At 42.8% G+C, this 24,180-nt stretch overlaps 2 protein-coding genes and 1 long non-coding RNA gene across 3 annotated transcripts in view; 1 reads left to right on the top strand and 2 right to left on the bottom strand.

Moving 5' to 3' along the window:
* Positions 1-7,620, bottom strand: part of LOC309441623 (UDP-glucuronosyltransferase 1A8-like) — a gene marked incomplete at its 3' end in the record, with an annotated part of 29,714 nt that extends 22,094 nt beyond the window's left edge. Inside the window, exon 1 of the mRNA XM_082056452.1 lies at positions 6,323-7,620. Coding sequence (XP_081912578.1) covers positions 6,323-7,168 — 846 coding nt within the window. The 5' untranslated portion in view covers positions 7,169-7,620. The remainder of the gene's footprint in view (positions 1-6,322) is intronic.
* Positions 1-10,283, top strand: part of LOC309441630 — a 32,330-nt gene extending 22,047 nt beyond the window's left edge. The window contains exons 2-3 of the long non-coding RNA XR_014184438.1: positions 9,574-9,807; positions 9,929-10,283. This is a non-coding gene — a long non-coding RNA (uncharacterized lncRNA). The remainder of the gene's footprint in view (positions 1-9,573; positions 9,808-9,928) is intronic.
* Positions 10,284-12,601: 2,318 nt separating this feature from the next.
* LOC309441622 (UDP-glucuronosyltransferase 1A8-like) lies at positions 12,602-23,714 on the bottom strand. The gene is made up of 5 exons (XM_082056451.1): positions 22,751-23,714; positions 14,901-15,032; positions 14,547-14,634; positions 13,530-13,749; positions 12,602-13,020 (listed from the first exon to the last, which is right to left on the bottom strand). Exons 1-5 carry the CDS (start codon positions 23,594-23,596, stop codon positions 12,723-12,725), a joined length of 1,584 nt encoding a protein of 527 aa, XP_081912577.1. The 5' UTR covers positions 23,597-23,714; the 3' UTR covers positions 12,602-12,722.
* Between the last annotated feature and the right edge of the window lie 466 nt (positions 23,715-24,180).

The following is a 24,180-nucleotide window of genomic DNA, read 5'->3' as shown; positions in this document are numbered from 1 at the left end:
GTTTATCCCTCCAATAAAAACCATGTTTGGCATCACCGGTCTCGGGAACTCAAACACAAAATCAAATCTCATTAGCCAAACAGATCCACGGCGTAGAAGGTCTGTAGCTGTCACTTTCTTTTGTAGTATCTCATTTGCAAGTTCTTCAAATAGAAATAATATAGGCTTACAGTAAATGACCTCCAGCAAATGGACTAGCATGTTCGTCACGCGTTGAGCAAATGTCATCTGATCTGAATGATTTAGGAAGGGTCTGGGGATATAAGAAGGAGGGGTTGGACACTGGGTAGCTTCAGAATCCATACCGCAAAAAAGTCCCCGCAAGAAGTACACAGAAGGCACTGAAAGATACTCAGCAATTATTGGTCCACACATCAGAACTGGATCCGTGAAAACCACATCAAATTTGCTCTCTCTCAAATACTGCATCATGTCTTTGTTGTGAAAAAGGCTCTCACAGTTGCTCAAAAATAATTTGGTAATTTCTAACGTGCCTTGATGTATTGAAATAATTTTATTCAAAATAGATTCTTCAGAAATATGAGCATTAACAAAGGACTTGAGCATAACAGAATAATCTTCCTCTGTGTAACGTACCGGATATTCTTTCACTGTATAATTCTGAGGCTCCTTTGGCTTCAAATACAAACTTGTTGATGGTACAACCACAACAACTTCATGTCCATTTTGCTGGAGTTTCCCCACCACTGGGCGCATGCTGAGCCAGTGACTTCCATCTTGAGGTACCACCAGGATCTTTCCACCTTCAGCAAAGATTAAAGATGATACCAGAAGAAGAAATATCCCAGTATGTTGGTAAAAACACTGAAATGGAAGACCCATTTCAGTGGAAGTAAACTGGAGAGTTCTGCTCTGTACACATCTGACATAGATCCATGCAAGCTCTAACTTGTCTGCAGGAAACTTATTGACTGCACAAGTAAACGTTTAACTTCCCAGTATCACTGTGGTTATCTGTCAATATTTAACTGCAATACAGGAAATGGGAGCATACTGCTCTTGAAAAGAGGTGTCCATCTTTGTACTTGTTATTAATTTTCAAGCTTGAAAGTATGTTAGCACGTTCCTTCCTTCGTGAAACTAAGAAGAGTGGGATTGTCATCATGTAATAATATTTGTAGTTAATGCCATTGACTTGGTAGGTACCCAGTGAGAAAAACCTGGTTTTGCTTTCAAAAGGCAACCTGTAAAATACACCCAGCAGAAGGAATGGAAATTGCAACACCATTTCTTTTATGGGCTAGCCTGAGAACACCTGACCAGTCTGTGAAGGTTGATAGGTTCCCACCCCCTGGAAGCTGTCAATACTGCATGTCCTATGAATATATCACAGCTACCAGGATGTACCATGCAATTCCAAATCTGAGGAGAAGAACAGTCCTGTTTGGCTTTTCTCTCCATGCTACTAGACAAAAAAAAAAAAAAAAAAAAGAAAAAAAGAAAAAACCACAGAAAAAACCCAAAACCAAAACAACAACAAAACAAAACACACACACCCCCCACACACACACACACAAACAAACAAACAAAAAACCACCTAAATGATGGTTTCAGGGCAAGTGAATGCAAAGGAGGCCATTGGAGACTTTTTGGGGATACAAAGAAGGAGCCTTGGTCTTGGTCACTGTCCTGAAAACCCTTTTTATATATTGTGAGCAAGACAAAATTTAGGAGGAGCTATAATATTTTTTACTAATCACACTGATAATACACATAGAAAGCCCCAACTTTGATGAGAAGTGGGGTCATCTCTTGGTTAAATTAGCCAGGAACTTGGTAGTCAGTCCTGTGGGTTTGAATCCACTCACAGGAAGGCACAAGCTATCGGTGGAGTTCATGTCTCCCGAGAGAGGAACTGATTTCTGGGCTGTTATAAAAAATATAGGTGGTAATACCCTGGTTAGTGTTTTCACTAAAGCTCTGTTAGGGTGGTGTGACTCCTTCTTTGCCGGCATTCACTGCCATCCCCTGGGAACATGCAGTGAACTGAGGCCCTCAAGGCTTTGCTGGAGGAATGTTTTGTCTTTATGCAAGTAAAAGCAATGCCAGAGCAGTCTTTTGGGTAGTGCTAAGGAAAAAATCCTTGCAAAGGGCACCTCTACCCCTTTCAGGTTGGAAGGGTGTGGTGCTCGTTATCAATTCCTGTGGTATGTGCAGGTGAGCAGCATGGAGTAGTTGAAGGAACAAAGGGCTCAAGAAGAGAGAACTTCTTGTATTGTGGCTGCTTCTTGCATCTAGGAGGTAAAGCTTTCCTGCTGGGTACTGAAGGATAGATATTTTATGTCAAACACAGCTGAAGCTCGGGTGACTCAGGACTGCGATTTATTTTCCTCCCAGGAGTATCTCTCACCACAGGACTTGTGTGGGTTACTCCAGGCTGTCTCTTTGAGCTGGCAAGGAGCATTGCTGTGCTGGAGCTTATCTCTGACTGGGACTGGTGGTGACCTGTGGATTTCTTCTAACCTGAGCAGAAAACAGTGAGTGGCACTAAGGAAAGAGGATATAGCAAATGGATACCTCAGCAGCCACTTGCTGTATGAGCAACACTAAAACTAAACTAAATGTTTTTGAGACAGCATGGAAATGTTGGTTTCAGTGCTGGATTTGTTTTCCTGTTGGTAGGTGAGATTGCTTGCCTCCTTGTGCTCTGGGTCTTGCAAACAGGATCAGGTTGCTAAAATGCACAAGCAATGATCTAATTTCATTTCCCAGGATTTGTATGATGGATGAGGCTTATATATGGACGAATCCTTGTGCAACTGAACCTACTCTTCTTATTTTTATTTTTTTATTTTTAATGCTAAACTGCATCAGGCAAAGGGATTCCAGTAAATGCAGAGTGGTAGTTGCTGATGCGAACCTGTCTGCTTTCCCCTATTATATTTTGCATAGCTATGCAGAGACACTGGCATTTGCCAGCACAGGATAAGATAGAATGTAGTTTGGCTAGCATGACTTTGGAGGAAAAATAACCCACAGAAGTGATGAGATGTTGACAGCCAGGAAGAGAGGGCTCAAAGAGTGAGAACTCTACACTGAAGAACTATGTTTTCCAGCTTCTTTCAATATCTCTTCAAAATATGAGAGGCACAGGGATGTGGACAAAAGCAGACTGAGGAGGACAGGGAGATGACGTGTTTGGTTAAAGCAGCTGTTTCAGGTTTATATATACTGCACACTAAAGATGTGCAACGCACAACGGCTAAACTTTCTTTTTCAAAAGTAGTGCTGATTGTATTGTCTGGTATTGTGTATTTTGATTTTGCAATATAAAGCAGATGAACATTATTGTCAGCTTTAAAAGTGTTCAACTTCCTTTACAAAAACATAAACAGTGACAGCTGGCTGCTCTGAACTGTCACTAGGTTCATCAACACCTTGAATATTGCATGAAAAAAGCAACCCTAGCATTTGGTTCATGAACAGTGTGATGACTACTGCTCCAGTGCTGAAAATGAAGAGATCCCCTATAGCTGTACTAGTCTGGTTAGCAAAGTAACAGTACCCGCAGACACAACAGGGTCCCTTCTGAGGTCTCACAAAGTGGCTTTTGTGTTGAACAGGCTTTTAAAAAGTGTTGCTTTGTGTACCAGGTATGTGTGCGTGCTTTGGTACTGCTTACTGTATTCTTCGGCTTCTTGTCAAAGTCTTTGTATTCTGCTTTAATTGCATGTTTCAGAGGACCAGTTAGGAATGCCTCCTTATCAGAGCGTCCTAGGTGCTGCTGGCTCTGGCAGGAGGGTTTCAGAACAGGACCTGTTTGCTTAATCCTTGTGCTGGAGGGACAAACCACAGGGTCTTTATTCAGCTCTACTTCTCCATTGCTTAACTACCTACTTAAACACTACTTAACTTAAAACTTAATGTCTCACTCTTTGAGCCCTTTGTTTCTCCAACTACTCTATGCTGCTCACCTGCACATACCACAGGAATTAATAACGAGCACCACACCCTTCAAACTAGAAAGGGGTACAGGTGCCCTTTGCAAGGATTTTTTCCTTAGCACCACCAAAACTTAATGTTTTAAGTTAACAAGTTGTTTGAATAAGTAACATGAATACAAGAAGCATTTTGAAAGGCTGCTATAGCTTACATTTCTGAACTTTGATCAAATTTTGTTCTTACACGCTGCACAAAATAGCAACTTCACAGTAACTTTGGCCAAAAGTGTCTCAGGGCTCACAGTCTGAGTTCATTTGCAATGTTCTCTTAATGAGGGACCATTTATCCTGCCAGCCTTCAGGTCCTTCTGGAGTCATTAGAGGCTGATGCTGGCATGGGACCTCTGCTCAGCCGAGATACCGGCTCTGACTTCCTGCGAGCCTTTTATCAGTCTTCCAGACACATTGGGATTTGGCAAGTGGATTGATGTGTCTGTTAATGAATATGTACTTGCTGCTGAGACAGATGCCTATGCGAAGTGGGACATGAGGAAGCCCAGCCTGCAGCAGCCACTGCAGTTATCTTAGTCAATTAGTGCAGTTTGTGTTCCCCCAGGTCCAGTCCTGTAGTCGCATGTTCTCCCACTCCTTTTACACAAGAGCACTGCAGGATGGAGAGGATCCTTATAGCTCAGGAGGGTCAGGGAACGCGGGATTTAATTCCCAGCTCGGTGCTGGATAAGACACGCTTGCCCAGTTCTGCAGAGGCAGGAGCTCCACAGCAGCCTGGTGCAGGTTCTCCACAGAACCGTGTGAGATATGGCAGCGAGGAGTCCTCTTCTGGAACGAGGCCACAGCGCCTGGTTTTTCTGCCTGTGCAAAACTGTGGACAGTGTTGAAAGGTCTGTGGCTTAAGCTTCTCGTCTGAGAAAATAAAATGCGTCTTCAATCTCTTGTTCTCTCTCCCTTTTCTGGTCATCCTTTTTGTTTTCTTGTTGAATAACGGGCTACTGTGTTTCAGAGAACTATCTATTCTAATAATACAATTGTATTTCTGAAAAGTCATGACCAGCCCAGGGTTTACTACTGTGTACGGATAAGCAGATTGGTTTTTTTTTTTCCCCATGCATGACTCACTTCACATTTGTTTACACTCTGCTGCATTATTGCCTTGCTACTGAGCACTGTTTGAAGTGAAAAAGGAGAAATTCTTCTGCTCTCTGCAGAACATGTTGCTGTAAAAGGTGGACTGAAGATACGCAAGTACTTTCAAGGTTTGGAACATGTGGTTTCCACCAAATGACAAATGTCAGTGTGAAGATGGGAGATGCCAGGTATAAAATGAGGGCAGGATGGCACTACCCTTGTAGTAAGCAACAAACTGCAGCTCTGAGACCTTCAGATATAGAAGTAAAGACTTAAGTCATGCAACCAGCAAGAATTTACATCTTAAATCTCAACCTATGAAGCAACAGTTTCTTGAGCCTAAAGTAAGACAATGTCATATTTATAATATTATTCTAGGATTTGAATTTACAATGTTATTCTTTATCAGGTTCAGTGGGCTCTGCAGAAGCCTGTCAAAGAGTATGAAAGGAATGTGAAAGAATGAAAAAAACATCAGCTCAAAACTGCTGTCCTGCAATTGTACAGTGAAATTGTGTGACCACAATTCAGAAGCAAGGCAGTAATTTCCTATCATAGGAAAGAGATTTGTGTCCTGCTTTGTGCCTGGAAAGAAGTGTCCAGTGCTATTAATTCTTTAGAGACCATATAGTAACTATCAAAATAGATTTAAATTTCTAGATTAGGTTTAAAAACCCTGCAGAACAATTCTGATAAAAGCAAATGTCAACAAACAGGTATGAAAACTTAGCTGAGTTTTCCATACAAGTGTATTTCACCAAATACACTCTTTCAGATTAATTCTTCCCATTTCAACAGGACATTTATGTTTCACCATGACCTACAAACAGAAACAACCTAGTTTGGAAGCCACAAGTCATGAAAACACAGACAAGGCAACTTAACTGACTTTACTGAGCACAGAGTTAAAAACAAAAGATGACTCTCAGAGCGTGGTCTTTGGGTTTTGGTCAGGTCAAAGAACGATGTCAGACTCCAGGAAAACAAAATAAAAATGCACGTAGTCGGTGAATATACATTCACAGAGGACGGTAATTTGTAGCTGGCCGATGAAGTCCATTTCTTGTTGGACTTGCCCCAAAATCCTCATTAATTCAAATAAGTCACCTACCTCCATGATGATAATTTGATTTCAGCCTGTGCAAAACAACTGCAAAAATCTGGCTGCATTAAATCATTACCAGAAGTATAAAACTTAATTAGCACTAAATTTCCAGACAAGCTGTAATCACATTCCATTGCAAAATGTGTAATTTGGAGGAAAAAGAACATACCTTAGGCAGTGGTTTCTTCTCAGCACAGTTTATACCTCCAATAAAGACCATATTGGGCATCACTGGTCTGACGTACTCAAACACAAAGTCATATCTCAGAAGCCAAATGGAAGCAGAGTTGAACATGTCTAGCAGGGATACATCTCTCTGAAGAACTTCGGAGGAAAACACTAGTGCTTCTTTGTAGAAACCGTTACAGTACCCAAGCTCCAGGAGGGAAACCAGTGCGTTTTCCACTCTCTGGAAAAAAGTCATGCGGTCTGAGTTGAAGGTGAATAGTCTCGGAGCGTAAGACAGAGGGCTTGGGCACTGCGCTGCTTCGTAGTGTAAGTTGCAAGGGAATCCTCTCATGAAGAACACAAACGGAAGAGCAAGATAATTAGAAATTGTTGCTCCACACATAAACACGGGGTCGGTTAGGACAGCATCAAAGCCACTTTGATTCAAGTACTGCAAAGTCTCCTTGTTCCTGAAAAGGTCCTTGCACTGAGCAAATAATATATGGAGAACGTGCACAGAGGCGTTGTACATCGCTAGAGTGTTCAGCGGAAAAGGCAAGTCCTTCAGGTGAGCAGCAAGGTAGTCACGAAAGCCATTATCCAGGTCTTCTACTGTGTAAGACACTGGGTATGTTTTTACCGTGTATGCCTCTGTCTTTCCTACCTGCCAGCTTACTTCTGGTGTAAGCACCACCACTTCATGTCCTCTCTCGGTGAGCTTTTCAACCACAGGCTTCATGCTAAGCCAGTGGCTTCCATCCATGGGCACCACCAGGAGTTTCCCTCCATCTGAGAGGCTGGGAATGAGGAGGATAAAAATCCAGGCACAGCAAAGCCGCAAAGTCATGTTCCTGTGGTGAGAGTGCACACTGTGAAAGCCTTCTTTAAACTGTAGCTTGGAGACACTTTTGAAGGAAGCCGATTGGCTTATCTGTTGAATTGTGCTTCTCTGTCTAGTTAATGATTTAGTGCTCTGGGTTGTGGGTTGTTTTTTTTTTATTATTCATTATTTGTAAAGCCAAATGCCATGACCCCTTTCTGTGCTGAGTCATTGGATTTCCTCAGCGTTCAATGGAGAACTAGCTCCTCAACCTGCCAGTCAGATTCATTCAGACTTCTCTCTTGAGCACGGATGTTCAGATAATTTCTCCGAGGACAGAACAAGACACTCTCAGGATAAAGGGAAAGGGCCGATGAGCCAACTCTTTGAGCTGGCAGGAATCTCCACAGTCTGCAATGACACCAAGAAGAGACACTGAGAGAGGCTGACTGAGGGGGAAAAGCTCTCAGATAGAAGTGAAAAAAGTACTCTCCTAATCTTTGGTGTTATAAAATGTAAGCACAAAAAAGATGAATAACTGAAATATGTTATTTCCAGATTTATATAAAACACACATTTGATCATTGGGAAGATGACCAGTTTAGTAAACAGTGTTTTCTCGTGAAAATTTTTTGTTTTGGTCTTGGTTTTGTTTTCTTTTGTTCTGGGTTTTTTAAAAGTATTTTAATTTTTATTGGCGGTGGGAGGTGGGTTGGTGTGTTCTTGTTTTTTTTTTTTATTTCTTGGCCACTCTGCATTTGCTGGCAAGGGGTAAACAGAGAGCTGTTAGGAAAAAGTCCTCTCCTCCTTCTGCAGCTGGAAGAATTTGCCATCCAAACCTCGTACACCCTTAATGTGAAGGGACTGGCTGCAAAGGCAAGTGCAGGACAAGCAGGGTGAAGTTAATCAGTACCTTAGAGGTGTTTCTGAGTGTTTGAGAGTTTGCCAGCAGCTCCCTGGTTGGCTTGGCTTTTTGGCAAGGGTTTCTTGGTTAGTTAAACTTTGCTGGGTTCAGGGGAGCGTGAGATAAGAATTGCTCTCCTCTCATACGTGCAAGAAGGCAGTAGAGACTTTGAATTTGGGTGAGAGGTCACGTAGCTGGGGGCTGCTGTGAGAGAAATGGACAAGCCCAAGGGAGAGAGGCTGAGCTGGGCAGCTGCAGTGAGAAGGAGCAACATTGTGCGTGACAGGTGTGATCACAGCGGATCACAGAGAGAGCCAGCACTGGCAGCAAAAGAGGTGCCGGCTGGGCCAGTCCAGGCTTGGTGCAGCATTACTGTGTTTCCCCAAAATAAGACCTACCCTGAAAACAAGCTTTAGCATGCTATTTCAGGATTTTGGAAGATGCTCGAAATATAAGCCCTGCTCAAAAAATAAGCCCTAGGTGCAGTTCATAAAAAACCATCAATCTAAATAGAGTCCAGGCAGCTATGCATGCCAATTAATTTTACTTTTTTTGCTATAGAATGCAGCAGGACAGATAGGGTTTGCTGAATTATCATGATGTTCCAGAAGATGGTGATATCACTGTATTTGAAAAAATGTTGATTTTTGTTCTTGAATATGGGTAGGTTGTCATACATGGAAAAAGGAAATAGAGTATAAGATATCCATGATGGAAATCAGCGTTTGGAGAGTTATAATGCTGCTCCAGAATGTGAGATGTGACTATACTTGAATAAATGTTGATTTTTTTGTTGTTGTTCAAGAATAAATGTAAATTGCTGCTCATGGAAAAATAAGACATTCCCTGAAAATAAGCCCTAATGCGTCTTTTGGAGCAAAAATTAATGTAAGACCCGGCCTTATTTTTGGGCAAACAGGGTAGGAAGGCAGCAGTGAGCACCTGCTTGTTGAAATGCGATGTATTTGATTCCAAGTTAAAAGTCTAGTCAGTCCTGTGCTAACAGGTGTTACCATCACTTACTTTTTTACCATGTCTTCCATTTGCTGGCTTTTCAGATGGCCCACAGCTGAGTCCTGTTGTCTAACCAACAAGTGTACTCCTGCCAACAGCATGTACTATTTTACCACTTGAAAAGCCTGATGACCCATCTGGAAATGCTCTCTCGGGCTCCTTAAATTTTATTTTCAGTCCAGTAGACAAAAACAGGACAAAAACCCACAGCTGGCCAGTCAGAGGTAAAGACCACCGTTTTTGACGGGTAGTGAAGCGTTGGAACACCTTCCAAACAGTGGTATTCCATAATTTGGCAAATTTGAAGTCGCAACCAGATAAGTTTCTAAACAGCAAAGGCCAAAAGTAAATCCTGTGACCCACAGTGATACAGGGACTCAGCAGAGATGATGCTAATGGGGCCTTACCGCAGCAGTATCAGACTAAAAGAAACACGCTGGAGTCAGGGTATCTCAGACCTACCTAGAAGATCATTCTGTGGCAGCCATTTGATGAGCTTCACATTCTTTGGCAGGTTGTGGGGCACCTTTCCCGTGTATCTCCACAAAACCTGTCAAGACAAGTAAGCACAACATCAGTTCTCAGCAACTGGTCTCTTGCTGCTCCTCAGTGGGTTTGAAAAGCACAGCTAAAAACTTCCTCGATGCACAAAACCTGTTTTGTCTTGCGGAGCAGCTGGGCTGATACTTCCTTCTGGCATCAGGGAGCAGGAGAAAGAAGGGAAGACCAAGCACACCAAAAAGCAAAGGTAATCATGTACTGTATTTAAAAAGAGCATTAAATTGCTGTGCTGGAACTGGGAGAGGGAAACCATACCGTTTGAGGGATGGAGCCCAAGGCATCTGCAATTTCTTCGGCTTTCTTCATAGGAATCTCAGAGACCATGGAGCCCAGCGAGAAGACAACAATGCCATGTTCTCCAGAGGCATTCACAATGGCTTCAAATTCCTGCCAACACAGAGTGCATCCCGAGTCAAATTCCTTTCCACGTTACGTGCTGTACTTTGTCACATTCGCAGAAAACTGGGAAGGCAATAAAATGAGCAGCTAACACATCAAAATTATGATCAGGAAATTTAGTTCTCTATAGGAAAATCAGTTCTGGGCAAAAAAGAACGGGCACAGGTGAATGAACAGAGTTATGGAGGTGTGTGAGTGTTTGCAGAATTGAAGCCTGAGCCATAATACACTATGGACATGAGAAAATATTTACTCTAAAACCTTCATGCAGCAAAGCCTGTCTGCTCACAGACAGCAGTTTCTGTGCAGTAAACAAGATGCTGTAGCAATACCCAGGTGAATATATTGTGCTTTATTTTCACATTTATTACAAGTCAGATGCTCTGGATTTGGAGTTGATGCTCTTCTTCTCAGACCAATGCAGGTGCAAGAGAAAATGAAGATTTTTGCAAAGTGTTCTGACAGCAGAAAGCTCTAACTTCTAATATCTGCATTTTTTGGGCCTGCTTTGAGCATAATCATATTGAATCACTGCCAATTTTTTAATCTGTTTTGTTTGTTTGATTTAAATAAAAGAAGGACTAGGAGACCTGCCACTGGAATCCAAGAGCAGAAGGATTCTGTTGAAGCATAAAAACAGCCAAAGGATGGAGCAAAAATCCTGCTAACATGAATGTTTTTAATTCACGTCTTTTTTATTACATTAGTGCATGCTTTTGCACAGATTTGACACCTGCTTTTAGAATGAACAGAATAAGATGAAAAAAGTTATAAACATTCTTCTGTTGGGACTTAAAGGTTCATCGTGTAGAGGTGGGTGGATTCAATTGCATATTTAAAGTAAATGGATTATTTTCTATTTTTAAGGGACTGTTTTGCCTTTACAATGTTTGGGGACTTATTTGAAGAGGACTTTTCCTTTATATCAAACAATCATTGTGGAAAAGGAAAGAAATCAATGCCTCAGTGGTATCAAAAATCAGGGTGGGGAGAATAATGCTTGACAGTTAAAATACAATAAATCTTTATAGAGGAGACATTGTCTTTTTTATAAATAGGGTTTTTTTTTTACAATTACAGAGCGCTGTTTTCTCTAGGACCTGAAGAACTTGGGACTCTGGATGTCAGCAGTAAACCAGATACAGAGGTATTTAAAACTTTTTTGTCATTAATCACTGCTCAGTGTTGGTTTGAAAGAATATTGCTTCAATTTGCATCAAACTCATGGGAATGAATGAAAACCTAATTTTGATACTGAAAGATAGTTTGGTTGGCTGATACTCTGTTTTGCATGCAGATGTAAGATTTCAGGGCCGTAGGCTTTTCCTTCAAAAGTAAGATATTGAGCCTGTTTCTGTTGAAATTGGTAACGGAGATGATTTTGTCTTCAAGTGGAGGAGGAACAATCCCAAATTCTGCACAGTCCTTTTTCAGATTTTTCTTTTCTGTAATTAAAGCTGTGGTGATAGGACTTACTGTTCACCAGAAAAAAAAAAAAAATGGAAATATGTGTGCGGTCCAGGTCATTGCACTGAGGGTCTCTGAAGGTTTAACATCCCACGCACGCCCAGATGGTATGAGACTGGAATTCGATGTTTGCTGAAGAAGTGCTTACTAAAATTGACTCCAGAATTTCATTCTTTAGTACTAGGGTTAAAGTGACACAACTGGTTGTTTGGAATTTTTTTTTCTTTGTAAGTCAAAGATAAATATAGGCAGCTGCGAGGTCTCGCTGGGTCTCATTTCCAGATGCACTGCTGTCACCTGGACCATGGGCACCGCAGAAGCTGCCACTTAGGGAGCGTGTGGAGCTGCAAAAGCTGCACTTTAAAAGCAGATCAGCTCTCATGCACCGTGGGGACTCCTTCTGCATGGCCCAAGGAAGAGGTTTCCACGTGTTTACCAAGGGCAGGAGGTGAGGAGGGGAAGGCAGAGGATGAAAAGCAACAGTTGGCATCAGTCCTGGACGGGGTGCAGGTGGTGTGGATGCCCATGAGAATTGGGCACTGCATGGGGACAGGCTGAGGAGCAGAGCGACCATCCTCTTGAACTAAAGTACATGCTCTTTCAAGCAGCAATAGAAAATAACAGCAGCAGGTACTTAGCAGGACACCTGTGCTGCCATAACGTACCTGGATGCCTCCGTATGTATGCCTCCGAATATTAACTTACGTTTAAGGTCTTTTCTGACTTTTTCTATATGTAGTAGTGTGGGGACTGTGGCAACCTCCAGATGTGACCTGTCATGAGTGGGTGCGCAACACTTTTTAATATCTTCATTAGTGATCTGGAGGGTAGGATCCAGCATAGCCTGATGAAACGTGCTGATGATACCACACTGAGTGGGGAAGTGGACACTTTGGAAGGAAGAACCACTCTGCAGGGTGGAAAGGTTGGACCAGATGATCCTTGAGGTCCCTTCCAACCTGGTATTCTACGATTCATAGAGAAGTAAAAAAAAAAAATGTCACCGTGAGCCCTTTGTACAGAAAGACGTGGAAGCCACGAGCCTTGGACTTCACACTATCTTCCCAAATGACTGGAGCACTTCTATACAAATTATTTTTAACAACCAATTGTAGTTTAAAGGAATGTTTTTATTTCCTGACTGAAAGTCAGCAATTATTTGAGTGAAATTTGAGATGTTCTCTGATCCTTCTGCTCTGGAGCAGAGTCCTTATTCCCTACCACTGGTTCCATCTGCTAGTGAGACTTTGCTTTGGTTGGCTTTCTTGCTCTTCCCTTCTTCGAGCAGCACCTGCGGCAGCAGAACAGGCAGCACTTCAGAGAAATGAAGAGGGAGAGGAGCACCACGGCCAGGAGGAAGGCGATGACGTCCAGGGAGTGGTACTGGATCCAGTTCAAGTCGTGAGCAGCGGGGCGCAGGTGTGGGGCCCCTTTGTGTCTCATTACAAACTCCACCCAGTGCACGGCCAGGTCCAGGGGGTGGATGGGTCTGTCGAGGTGAAGCTCAGAGAGGCGCTTGATGTTCTCTTTGTACCTGCCAAGGAAAGATGTTGGGTGTTTTCAGTGACTCCTGCTGCTGAGACTGAGACCCCAGAAAAAAGGCATGCAGTGTTAGTTGTCTGATGGCCCACTGGGGACTTCTCTGGTGGTGTCCTCCCACCCCATGAGAAGGATAATGGCAAAGATACAGGCTCAGAAAAGTGCTGTTTTTAGTGATAAACAAAGGAGAAAAGGTATGAGAAAAGAAGAAAAAGCTCAATTTGAGCTGTCAGCAAAATCTTTGGGCTGAAACTTCTCTGATACCTGCATCCTCTCAGATCAGCCAGTTCTTGTCACCTAATGATTATGACCCTGGGCAGTGAGAAGGACAGTGCTGTTACGGGGACAGCACAAGGTTAAGCCTGGGTAAGCGTCAGCTTCTCAGTGATGTAGCTTAGATATAAGAAGGCATGTAAGAACAGATTAGCATTCTGTTAAGCTGGAAGCCAGAGTGCTGGTGTTACACAACAGTAGAAGGTGAAAAGTTGCTTTTCTATTACTTACTTTTTATCATTAATAACTGCTTTCAGGGCAGTGGATAGGTCCTGTGAAGTCATTTCAATTATATTCAGTGTCAGTCCTGCTCCCCGTGACTCTACTCGCTTGGCGTTGTCCATCTGGTCTCCAAATAACGGCATTAGTACCATTGGCACTGCGTTGCATATCCCCTCGTAGATACCGTGTGAGCCTCCGTGGGTAATAAAGGCACGAGCCTTAGGGTGAGCTGTAGAGGAAAGACAGATTTGCTTAGCTTTTTGATTTCTTAAGTCACAGTAATGCATCCCTGGGGAAAGAACTTGGGCAAAATTAGCATTGGCAGTCATAAATCAAGAACTTTGGGCTGTTGTGTATCACTACTTATGGACAGACTCAGGGCTGCAGAGAATGGGGCATTACAAGGGACTGAGTGAACCTTGGGTTGTAGAGCCCTTTCTTGGTTTGGGCAATCTCTGGAAAGCCTTGGATAATCCTCCAAAGCTTTTCAGATTTTAGGATGAAATCAGAGCCAAGTGATGTTAAGGAGGATGTTACCCTCACTTACTTTTTTACCATGTCTTCCATTTGCTGGCTTTTCAGATGGCCCACAGCTGAGTCCTGTTGTCTAACCAACCAGTGTACTCCTGCCAACAGCATGTACTATTTTACCACTTGAAAAGCCTGATGACCCATCTGGAAATGCTCTCTCGGGCTCCTTAAATTTTATTTTCAGTCCAGTAGACAAAATATGACAAAAACGCACAGCTGGCTAGTCAGAGGTAAAGACCACCATTTTGACAGAAAGGGTAGTGAAGCGTTGGAACACCTTCCACACAGTGGTGTTTCATAATTTGGCAAATTTGAAGTCACAACCAGAGAAGTTTCTAAAGGATGAGCTCTGGTTCAAACAGCAAGGGCTGAAAGTAAATCCTGTGACCCACAGTGATACAGGGACTCAGCAGAGATGATGCTAATGGGGCCTTACCGCAGCAGTATCAGACTAAAAGAAACACATTGGAGTCACTCAAGGTATCTCAGACCTACCTAGAAGATCATTCTGTGGCAGCCATTTGACGAGTTTCACGTTCTTTGGCAGGTTGGGTGGTGCCTTTCCCGTGTATCTCCACAAAACCTGTCAAGACAAGTAAGCACAACATCAGTTCTCAGCAACTGGTCTCTTGCTGCTCCTCAGTGGGTTTGAAAAGCACAGCTAAAAACTTCCACGATGCACAAAACCTGTTTTGTCTTGCGGAGCAGCTGGGCTGATACTTCCTTCTGGCATCAGGGAGCAGGAGAAAGAAGGGAAGACCAAGCACACCAAAAAGCAAAGGTAATCATGTACTGTATTTGAAAAGAGCGTTGAATTGCTGTGCTGGAATTGGGAGAGGGAAACCATACCGTTTGAGGGACAGAGCCCAAGGCATCTGCAATTTCTTCGGCTTTCTTCATAGGAATCTCAGAAACCATGGAGCCCAGCGAGAAGACAACAATGCCATGTTCTCCAGAGGCATTCACAATAGCTTCAAATTCCTGCCAACACAGAGTGCATCCCGAGTCAAATTCCTTTCCACGTTACGTGCTGTACTTTGTCACATTCGCACAAAACTGGGAAGGCAATAAAATGAGCAGCTAACACATCAAAATAATGATCAAGAAATTTAGTTCTCTATAGGAAAATCAGTTCTGGGCGAAAAAGAACGGGCACAGGTGAATGAACAGAGTTATGGAGGTGTGTGAGTGTTTGCAGAATTGAAGCCTGAGCCATAATACACTATGGACATGAGAAAATATTTACTCTAAAACCTTCATGCAGCAAAGCCTGCCTGCTGACAGACAGCAGTTTCTGTGCAGTAAACAAGATCCTGTAGCAATACCCAGGTGAATATATTGTGCTTTATTTTCACATTTATTACAAGTCAGATGCTCTGGATTTGGAGTTGATGCTCTTCTTCTCAGACCAATGCAGGTGCAAGAGAAAATGAAGATTTTTGCAAAGTGTTCTGACAGCAGAAAGCTCTAACTTCTAAGATCTGCATTTTTTGGGCCTGCTTTGAGCATAATCATATTGAATCACTGCCAATTTTTTAATCTGTTTTGTTTGTTTGATTTAAATAAAAGAAGGACTAGGAGATCTGCCACTGGAATCCAAGAAAAATATTTGTTAAGGCCAGGGAAGGAGAGACAAAACTGGAGGGAATTACTGCAGGCATCAGAGTTAAGTGGAATAAAATGAACTAAATGTCCCTGAAAGTCTGGCAACTGAAATGTTATATCTAAGGTCTGAGGGGATAACAGGGATCGACCCTCTTAGTTTATGCCCCATTATGTATTTTTGTGGCTGACCAGAATGCCAAGGCTCTTTGCTTGAGACTGGATCCCACAGCGAAGGAGCCATTGAAGGTTTGGTGACAGCCGCATCCTGAAGAGCAGACCTCGTGCTCTCCTGGGGACAAGCAAGGTGAAATGCAGTTCTAATTTCAGGGCTTGGTTCTGTCTTACCAGACTTCTCAGAAGACGTGCTCTACATTAAGGTACCATAGAGATCTGGTTGGGTGTGTGGTTCTGTATAAACTCACAGATATTTGGGAACTGCAAAATCCTCCCTAAATTACCGAAGTGCTTTTGATACGAAATTCTTCGGCACTTCCTGATGCAGTGGAATGGGTATGGCTATTTCAGATCATATTTAGCACTGTTTATTCTCTATGGGACCAGTCACATCAGTTTTACTCCTTTCTTTACATGTTTTTGTGTATCAAGGTCTGACTCTCTCCTCAGGAATGTCACTACCATTAAGAAACTTTTTGTAACACTGCTTTGGAAATAGGTGGGTTATTGTACTAAAGTCTTTTTAACCAGGCTCTGCTTGCATAGGTGGGTGCTATACATGACCTTTATGAAATATCTGCAGTAGACATTAACTGAAAAATAAGAGAAAGCATTAAGAATTAGGAGGATTTCTTTGGGGAAAGTGACAGATATTCTATACTTAAGAAGCTGGGCATAGTTCTAGCAAAACATAGTTGCAGTCAGGATCCGGGACAGAGTATTTTGCACAAAAGATCTCTCGCTCCTTCGCTGGGTGATGGGGGTTTCACTCAGGTCTGCCACTGTCTGAAATTCCTGCAGAAATGGTCCTCTGCTCAAGGGCAGAAGACTAGCATTACCCCAGCTGGCACCAAGTCCTGTAAACAGGCATACAAAATCGAATTACTGGAAATAGGCTGCTGGAAAATACTGAGGGAAAAGCCCAGCTTTTCATGCACACTTCTGTGGGAATCTGGAGGCCTCCCACGAAATAACATATTCCTCATTGCCCAAGGGATGCAGAGGTGCAAAATGTATGTTTGTGGGCAGATACAAGGGTAATTTTGACTGTATGTAAAGAGTGGTTTTATCTTCAGGTCAGAGTGAAGGCTTTAAGCAACTGGGCACTGCAAGGTAAACTTGAACGCTTGAATTAACATTACAGGATTCAAATGCTCAAGATGAAGCCTCAAGCAGTCAGTGATGTCTCACACTGAAAGGCTGAACAGAGTTATGATTGGGAGATATCACCTGACTGAGCAATCTCTATCTTATTAGCAAACAGTTAATGATGAACTCCCTGCCTTGAGTCTGCTCAGCTGATTGGACACAGAACTCGGAACAGAGGTCTGACCCGTGGATTCCCTTGTGCTCTCAGAGTCTAAACAGGAAGCAATGAATTGACAGAGATTTGATATCCAGTGGGTTGATAAGGGGTATCTTCAGATTTGTTCCTATATTTTACCAGTTATCAAAGCAAAAGCCCTGAGTCTACAGTAGTAAAGGTGATACAAGCTCAGCAATAACTTCTGCTGTTGCAACACCACCATGGTCTGAAAAACAAAATAAAGGACAGGCATCTGCATTATATGCACAGCCCACTAGGGAGATTTGAACAAGTTAGGGAAGGAGGGTAGATACTTATACTCCTGAAGGTTTCTGTTTCCAGTCATCCTCTTCTATGCTTTCTTCCACAAATGTGGAAGGAGCTCCCTCTACTGTTTTTGATTGCCTACCCTGCTCGGATTTGGGGTATTCATGCAAATTATTGATCTCTGTCGCACAGTATCAGTGCCTGGGTATACCCACAGAGTTAATTCCACATTTCTACTTTGTGCCCAGTTAAGTCTCCTACAATTAATCAATATTCCACAACTGTTAGGGGTATGAATATGATCTAGCATGATTTTGTCGTTTATCTAGATACAGTAGAACTGCCATGATTGTCTGACATTACTTGATATGCTTCCAACAAGCTAAGCTATACCTAGGCAGCTGTATAGCTTAGACAACTTCACCTAAGCTCTTCCAGAGAGAAACCCTTCAGCTGCTCACAGTGAAACGAAGCTAAGGTCTTGTGATCATCTATCAGAGCTACTTCCAAATCAAGCCATCCTGGTATTCAATCACATTTGTGCTCAAGCACACATACTACTATAGGAAGCATTTAAAAAAGCAAATCTTAAATAATCACTAGTAAATGCTATAATGCCCTTAATGGAAACAGTGACAAACCTTCGATAATGACTTCCTCTGAGCGCAGTTGATGCCTCCAACATAGACCATATTTGGCATTATTGGGCGCGGGTACTCAAAAACGAAGTCATATCTCATCAGCCAAATGGATGCTTTGCTAAACAGTTCCAGTACTGTTATTTCTCTTTGAAGAACCTCAGAAGCTACTTTCTCATATTTTGAATATAAGAGATAGCACAGCAAATCTTCTGAAATCCCAACCAGAAGGTTCTTCACACGCTCCGTAAATGTCATGTGATCTGAACTGGATGTGAAAGTCTTCGGCACATAAGAGAAAGGACTGGGGCACTGGGCGGCTTTGTAGTCCAAGGTACATGGAAGACCACGCATAAAGTACACTGAAGGGAGAGAGAGATTCTCAGCAACAATTGGTCCACAGGGCAATACAGGATCCGTCATAACGGCATCAAATTTGGTATCATTGAGGTACTTCATTAGTTCTTTATTATATAAGAGATGCCAACAAGGCGAAGAGAATATGTTGGTAAATTCTGACATATTGATGAGTAAAAATGCAGATTTTTCTAGAATGGGAGAGTTACCAAAACTGTTTTCACCAATGGAATTGTAGCTTTCATCCAGAAACTCCTGTGTGTAAGGCACAGAGTATGTTTTGATACTGAATGACTGTGAGCTGTTCAGGAGCAAAGTGGCTTCAGGAATCACTGCAACAATTTCATGCCCTCTCTCCCAGAGTTTCTCCAGAACCACGCGCATGCTCAGCCAGTGACTTCCATCCTGAGGCACGACCAAGAGCTTCCCACCTTCTGCCAAACTCCAGAAAGAAAGAAAAAGAACAAGCCCATTGGGTATCTGGTATCTCCACACAAATACCATGGTGCTGTTGGCAGGAAAATAAACATATGAACTGTTCCTTCTTCTTCCAAGTCACATATGAAAGCAAAATATCGTTGCATCTCAGTTATACCTTTGTGGTCTTTATACCTTCGTGGTCTTTAATCCCTGTCTCCACAAAATGTTTACTGACAGAGGTTAGCGTTCAAAGCTCACGTTTTAAACTGTGATAAAAGCATTTATAATAGTACTATCAAGGGACCTAAAGCAAGAAGTACTTCCATGCATTTGTGTTATCTTAAATGATTCAGATCAATTAGCAGGGCCTTCAAATTGCAGAGGTAGCAGTTGTTTTTAAAGGGATTTTTCTGGATCAGGGCTGTTTGAGGTGAGTCACTGTGCACATGACTGTCCTGTGCCAGATTTAAAGTCAGGAGCACTTCTTCCCAGCTTTTGTGGCCACTGGGTTTCTCCAGAGAGTTTATAGTACAAGAAGCATGTGGTGCTATTGACACAGAAGACCTAGATCTCCAACCTTCCCTCTTACACCTTCGCTCAGAAAGGTGCCTGGAGTTCACACGCGATATTCTACACGCTGAGCAGGAGGTGGCACGCCAAGCAGTGGTGTCACCAAAGTTTGTGTAACACATTAACCAAACGCCTCTTTGTGTAGACAGTGATGCAGCAGAGTATGCAGCTCTTGCTCAAGAGGGGAGCTCAACTCCGTAAGAGTCCATAGGTGAGTAGCTCAAGGTCAAAGATCTTTTTGAAGGCAATGATACCACAGCATATGTGATCCTTGCTCAAGAAGGGCCGTAAGAGTTCATGTGAGGTGGCTACAGGCCAAATGTTTTTAAATGTTCTTAATAATACCTGCTTTTCAAAAGAAGTTAAGACTTGGCTGTGGTATAAGTCAAGAGAAGTCCCCACTTGTGTCCTGTGCTTACCAGAAGGGGAGGGCAGAATTTCTGAGTTGCTTCCACCTGTGTTACGACAAGATTTTTAAGGAAAAAGAAAACAAACCATGTTGGAGATCCTGTTCCCTATGACACTTGTCTACAGCCTACAGCTATTCAATGGAAAGTAACAATGATGACAGAGCCCAACTTGTCTGGCTATGAGTAAACAGTATAATATGGGCTCCACATGGCAGTTTGAAAGATTCAGACTGAACATTTGGAAAAAGCTTTTTACCTCTGAGCTTTTGAACTGAGGCCCTCGGGGCTTTGCTGGAGGAATGTTTTGTCTTTATGCAGGTAAAAGCTGCTGGAGATTCAGAGATAAAGAGTATTTCAAGTGCCATGATAAGAAGTGACCAAATCCCTTTGGAACTTGCTGTTATGTTACTTTCTCTGAACGTGGTATGACCTTCAAGAGCAAAATTAGCTGGCTGTAAACAGCCAATACACTCTCTGTGTGAGCACAAGTCTCTTGCCAGCATGGCTACATTTTCTTACGGACTCAAAAGATTATCTTGTTTTTGCACCAGACCATCAGAGAAAAGCTGTGGAAAAAGTGAGGCAGCGACAGGAAGAATTAAAAAAAAAAAACAGACGTTAACAAAGAATAGACAGACAAAGTATGCAGTTCTTGAGCTAGGACAGAAATGTCTCATTCATTTTTCAAAATAGCCTGTGTTATGTTCATTATCCACTAGCAAAGGGCACTTAATGTTTTAAGTTAACCAGTTGTTTGAGTAAGTAACATGAATACAAGAAGCATTTTGAAAGGCTGCTATAGCTTACATTTCTGAACTTTGATCAAATTTTGTTCTTACACGCTGCACAAAATAGCAACTTCACAGTAACTTTGGCCGAAAGTGTCTCAGGGCTCACAGTCTGAGTTCATTTGCAATTTTCTCTTAATGAGGGACCATTTATCCTGCCAGCCTTCAGGTCCTTCTGGAGTCATTAGAGGCTGATGCTGGCACGGGACCTCTGCTCAGCCGAGATACCGGCTCTGACTTCCTGCAAGCGTTGTATCAGTCTTCCAGACACATTGGGATTTGGCAAGTGGATTGATGTGTCTGTTAATGAATATGTACTTGCTGCTGAGACAGATGCCTATGTGAAGTGGGACATGAGGAAGCCCAGCCTGCAGCAGCCACTGCAGTTATCTTAGTCAATTAGTGCAGTTTGTGTTCCCCCAGGCCCAGTCCTGTAGTCGCATGTTCTCCCACTCCTTTTACACAAGAGCACTGCAGGATGGAGAGGATTCTTATAGCTCAGGAGGGTCAGGGAACACGGGATTTAATTCCCAGCTCGGTGCTGGATAAGACACACTTGCCCAGTTCTGCAGAGGCAGGAGCTCCACAGCAGCCTGGTGCAGGTTCTCCACAGAACCGTGTGAGATATGGCAGCGAGGAGTCCTCTTCTGGAATGAGGCCACAGCGCCTGGTTTTTCTGCCTGTGCAAAACTGTGGACAGTGTTGAAAGGTCTGTGGCTTAAGCTTCTTGTCTGAGAAAATAAAATGTGTCTTCAATCTCTTGTTCTCACTCCCTTTTCTGGTCATCCTTTTTGTTTTCTTGTTGAATAATGGGCTACTGTGTTCTAATAATACAATTGTATTTCTGAAAAGTCATGACCAGCCCAGGGTTTACTACTGTGTACAGATAAGCAGGTTGGTTTTTCTTCCCCATGCATGGCTCACTTCACATTTGTTTACACTCTGCTGCATTATTGCCTTGCTACTGGGCACTGTTCGAAGTGAAAAAGGAGAAATTCTTCTGCTCTCTGCAGAACATGTTGCTGTAAAAGATGGACTGAAGATACGCAAGTACTTTCAAGGTTTGGAACATGTGGTTTCCACCAAATGACAAATGTCAGTGTGAAGATGGGAGATGCCAGGTATAAAATGAGGGCAGGATGGCACTACCCTTGTAGTAAGCAATAAACTGCAGCTCTGAGACCTTCAGATATAGAACTAAAGACTTAAGTCATTCAACCAGCAAGAATTTACATCTTAAATCTCAAACTATGAAGCAACAGTTTCTTGAGCCTAATGTTCAGTGGGCTCTGCAGAAGCCTGTCAAAGAGTATGAAAGGAATGTGAAAGAATAAAAAAAACATCAGCTCAAAACTGCTGTCCGGCAATTGTACAGTGAAATTGTGTGACCACAATTCAGAAGCAAGGCAGTAATTTCCTATCATAGGAAAGAGATTTGTGTCCTGCTTTGTGCCTGGAAAGAAGTGTCCAGTGCTATTAATTCTGTAGAGACCATATAGTAAGTATCAAATTAGATTTAAATTTCTAGATTAGGATTAAAAACCCTGCAGAACAATTCTGGTAAAAGCAAATGTCAAGAATCAGGTATGAAAACTTAGCTGAGTTTTCCATACAAGTGTATTTCACCAAATACGCTCTTTCAGATTAATTCTTCCCATTTCAACAGGACATTTATGTTTCACCATGACCTACAAACAGAAACAATCTATTTTGGAAGCCACAAGTCGTCAAAACACAGACAAGGCAACTTAACTGACTTTACTGAGCACAGAGTTAAAAACAAAAGATGACTCTCAGAGCGTGGTCTTTGGGTTTTTGGTCAGGTCAAAGAAAGATGTCCAGGACAAAGAAAGCAAAGAAAGACTCCAGGAAAACAAAATAAAAATGCATTTAGTCGGTGAATATACATTCACAGAGGACGGTAATTTGTAGCTGGCCGATGAAGTCCATTTCTTGTTGGACTTGCCCAAAAATCCTCATTAATTCAAATAAGTCACCTACCTCCATGATGATAATTTGATTTCAACCTGTGCAAAACAACTGCAAAAATCTGGCTGCATTAAATCATTACCAGAAATATAAAACTTAATTAGCACTAAATTTCCAGACAAGATGTAATCACATTCCATTGCAAAATGTGTAATTTGGAGGAAAAAGAACATACCTTAGGCAGTGGTTTCTTCTCAGCACAGTTTATACCTCCAATAAAGACCATATTGGGCATCACTGGTCTGACGTACTCAAACACAAAGTCGTATCTCAGAAGCCAAATGGAAGCAGAGTTGAACATGTCTAGCAGGGATACATCTCTCTGAAGAACTTCGGAGGAAAACGCTAGTGCTTCTTTGTAGTAACCGTTACAGTACACAGGCTCCAGGAGGGAAACCAGTGCATTTTCCACTCTCTGGAAAAATGTCATGCGGTCCGAGTTGAAGGTGAATAGTCTCGGAGCGTAAGACAGAGGGCTTGGGCACTGCGCTGCTTCGTAGTGTAAGTTGCAAGGGAATCCTCTCATGAAGAACACAGACGGAAGTGCAAGATAATTAGAAATTGTTGCTCCACACATAAACACGGGGTCGGTTAGGACAGCATCAAAGCCACTTTGATTCAAGTACTGCAAAGTCTCCTTGTTCCTGAAAAGGTCCTTGCACTGAGCAAAGTCTATATGGGAAGCATGCACAGAGGCGTTGTACATCGCTAGAGTGTTCAGCGGAAAAGGCAAGTCCTTCAGGTGAACAGCAAGGTAGTCACGAAAGCCATTATCCAGGTCTTCTATTGTGTAAGACACTGGGTATGTTTTTACCGTGTATGCCTCTGTCTTTCCTACCTGCCAGCTTACTTCTGGTGTAAGCACCACCACTTCATGTCTTCTCTCGGTGAGCTTTTCAACCACAGGCTTCATGCTAAGCCAGTGGCTTCCATCCACGGGCACCACCAGGAGTTTCCCTCCATCTGAGAGGCTGGGAATGAGGAGGATAAAAATCCAGGCACAGCAAAGCCGCAAAGTCATGTTCCTGTGGTGAGAGTGCACACTGTGAAAGCCTTCTTTAAACTGTAGCTTGGAGACACTTTTGAAGGAAGCCAATTGGTTTATCTGGTGAATTGTCCTTCTCTGTCTAGTTAATGATTTAGTGACAAGGGGTGAGCAGAGAGCTGTTGGGAAAAAGTCCTCTCCTCCTTCTGCAGCTGGAAGAATTTGCCATCCAAACCTCGTACACCCTTAATGTGAAGGGAGCGGCTGCAAAGGCAAGTGCAGGACAAGCAGGGTGAAGTTAATCAGTACCTTAGAGGTGTTTCTGAGTGTTTGAGGGTTTGCCAGCAGCTCCCTGGTTGGCTTGGCTATTTGGCAAGGGTTTCTTGGTTAGTTAAACTTCGCTGGTTTCAAGGGAGCGTGAGATAAGAATTGCTCTCCTCTCAGACGTGCAAGAAGGTAGTAGGGACTTTGGGTTTGGGTAAGAGGCAGCGTAACTGGGGGTGCTGTGGGAGAAATGGACAAGCCCAAGGGAGAGGAGCTCGGGGAGGGGACTGGACCAGAAGGGCAGGAGGAGAAGCAGCCCCAGCAGCTGTGAGGTGCTGCCAGGCTGGTGCATGAGC

This window comes from Streptopelia decaocto, assembly GCF_964273445.1.
Source record: "Streptopelia decaocto genome assembly, chromosome: 6".
Taxonomy (NCBI): domain Eukaryota; kingdom Metazoa; phylum Chordata; class Aves; order Columbiformes; family Columbidae; genus Streptopelia; species Streptopelia decaocto.
The sequence above is the reverse complement of the archived record's forward strand: the minus strand, read 5'-3'. Positions and strand labels throughout refer to the sequence as shown.